Source organism: Sebastes fasciatus, chromosome 24 (assembly GCF_043250625.1).
Source record: "Sebastes fasciatus isolate fSebFas1 chromosome 24, fSebFas1.pri, whole genome shotgun sequence".
Lineage (NCBI taxonomy): Eukaryota > Metazoa > Chordata > Actinopteri > Perciformes > Sebastidae > Sebastes > Sebastes fasciatus.
Window position 1 is genome coordinate 1,333,922 of NC_133818.1, and position 2,500 is coordinate 1,336,421.

General features: G+C 62.6%; 1 protein-coding gene across 2 annotated transcripts in view; it reads right to left on the bottom strand.

Annotated features, from left to right (window-relative positions):
- LOC141762978 (beta-galactoside alpha-2,6-sialyltransferase 2-like) overlaps window positions 1-2,500 on the bottom strand; it is a 12,316-nt gene that overhangs the window by 8,606 nt on the left and 1,210 nt on the right. For both annotated transcript variants that reach the window (XM_074627204.1, XM_074627203.1), the window contains 2 exons: window positions 2,103-2,500; window positions 127-584 (listed from right to left, as the gene is read on the bottom strand). The exon at window positions 2,103-2,500 is cut by the window's right edge. In XM_074627204.1, coding sequence (XP_074483305.1) covers window positions 127-584; window positions 2,103-2,500 — 856 coding nt within the window. The remainder of the gene's footprint in view (window positions 1-126; window positions 585-2,102) is intronic.

The window sequence follows — 2,500 nt, forward strand, 5'->3', positions numbered from 1 at the left end:
ATGATGATGATGATGAAGATGATGAAGGTACCTGGGAGTTTGATGATGATGATGATGATGATGATGATGATGATGATGAAGATGAAGATGATGGTACCTGGGAGTTGACGATGATGATGAAGGTACCTGGGAGTTGACGATGATGATGATGAAGATGATGATGATGAAGATGATGAAGGTACCTGGGAGTTTGATGATGATGATGATGATGATGATGATGATGATGATGATGATGATGATGAAGATGAAGATGATGGTACCTGGGAGTTGATGATGATGATGAAGGTACCTGGGAGTTGACGATGATGATGATGAAGATGATGATGATGAAGATGATGAAGGTACCTGGGAGTTTGATGATGATGATGATGATGATGATGATGAAGATGATGAAGGTACCTGGGAGTTTGATGATGATGATGATGATGAAGATGATGAAGGTACCTGGGAGATGATGATGATGATGATGATGATGATGATGATGATGATGATGATGATGATGATGATGATGGTCTTGTTCCCGACGCCTCTCTCGAAGCCTCTGGTTGGAGCGGCATTGAAGTGAAGAACTGCATCATGGGAGTCTGAGTCCAACAGGAGAGGATCAGTTTAAACAGCTTCCTGTGAAGGGTCACTAAAGACCCTCCAGACCCTCAGGTCCAGTCCCTCAGGTCCAGACCCTCAGGTCCACACCCTCGGGTCCAGTCCCTCGGGTCCAGTCCCTCGGGTCCAGACCCTCGGGTCCAGTCCCTCGGGTCCAGTCCCTCGGGTCCAGTCCCTCGGGTCCAGACCCTCGGGTCCACACCCTCGGGTCCAGACCCTCGGGTGCAGTCCCTCGGGTCCAGTCCCTCGGGTCGGGTCCAGACCCTCGGGTCCAGTCCCTCGGGTCCAGACCCTCGGGTCCAGTCCCTCGGGTCCAGTCCCTCGGGTCCACACCCTCGGGTCCAGTCCCTCGGGTCCAGTCCCTCGAGTCCACACCCTCGGGTCCAGACCCTCGGGTCCAGTCCCTCGGGTCCAGTCCCTCGAGTCCAGTCCCTCGGGTCCAGTCCCTCGGGTCCAGTCCCTCGAGTCCACACCCTCGGGTCCAGTCCCTCGGGTCCAGTCCCTCGGGTCCAGTCCCTCGGGTCCACACCCTCGGGTCCAGTCCCTCGGGTCCAGTCCCTCGGGTCCAGTCCCTCGGGTCCACACCCTCGGGTCCAGTCCCTCGGGTCCACACCCTCGGGTCCAGACCCTCGGGTCCATACCCTCGGGTCCAGTCCCTCGGGTCCAGTCCCTCGGGTCCAGACCCTCGGGTCCACACCCTCGGGTCCAGTCCCTCGGGTCCAGTCCCTCGGGTCCAGTCCCTCGGGTCGGGTCCAGACCCTCGGGTCCAGTCCCTCGGGTCCAGACCCTCGGGTCCAGTCCCTCGGGTCCAGTCCCTCGGGTCCACACCCTCGGGTCCAGTCCCTCGGGTCCAGTCCCTCGAGTCCACACCCTCGGGTCCAGACCCTCGGGTCCAGTCCCTCGGGTCCAGTCCCTCGAGTCCAGTCCCTCGGGTCCAGTCCCTCGAGTCCACACCCTCGGGTCCAGTCCCTCGGGTCCAGTCCCTCGGGTCCAGTCCCTCGGGTCCACACCCTCGGGTCCAGTCCCTCGGGTCCAGTCCCTCGGGTCCACACCCTCGGGTCCAGTCCCTCGGGTCCACACCCTCGGGTCCAGACCCTCGGGTCCATACCCTCGGGTCCAGTCCCTCGGGTCCAGTCCCTCGGGTCCACACCCTCGGGTCCACACCCTCGGGTCCAGACCCTCGGGTCCAGTCCCTCGGGTCGGGTCCAGACCCTCGGGTCCAGTCCCTCGAGTCCACACCCTCGGGTCCAGTCCCTCGGGTCCAGACCCTCGGGTCCAGTCCCTCGGGTCCAGTCCCTCGAGTCCAGTCCCTCGGGTCCAGTCCCTCGAGTCCACACCCTCGGGTCCAGTCCCTCGGGTCCAGTCCCTCGAGTCCACACCCTCGGGTCCAGTCCCTCGGGTCCAGTCCCTCGGGTCCAGTCCCTCGGGTCCAGACCCTCGGGTCCAGACCCTCATGTCCGGTCCCTCGGGTCCAGACCCCCCCTCGGTCCTGGACTCACCGATCTCCGTCCCCAGTGAGGAGTTGAGGACGGCTCCGGATGACGTCACCACGGCACACCTCTGGTACCGGGACGTCCCGAGCTCCTGCAGGGGCACTGAAGGCACCAGCCGGTCCCAGCCCAGACCGGAGAACGGCTCCTCGGTCCCGTCCACAGTCCGGATCCTGGTCCTCCTCTTCAGCTCACAGTACAGCTGCAGACCGGACCTGCGGGGCCCCCTCGGCCCCCTCGGCCCCCGCCGGACCACCCGGTGCCGGTTGGAGCTCAGCTGGACCTTCAGGACCTTCTGGAGACGAGGACTCAGCATGGACGCCGTCAGGTTCCCGCTCCAGAGTCTCTGCAGGATCTCCAGAGACCTGGACCTGGAGTCAGTCCAGTCCGGCCTCACGGTCCTGACC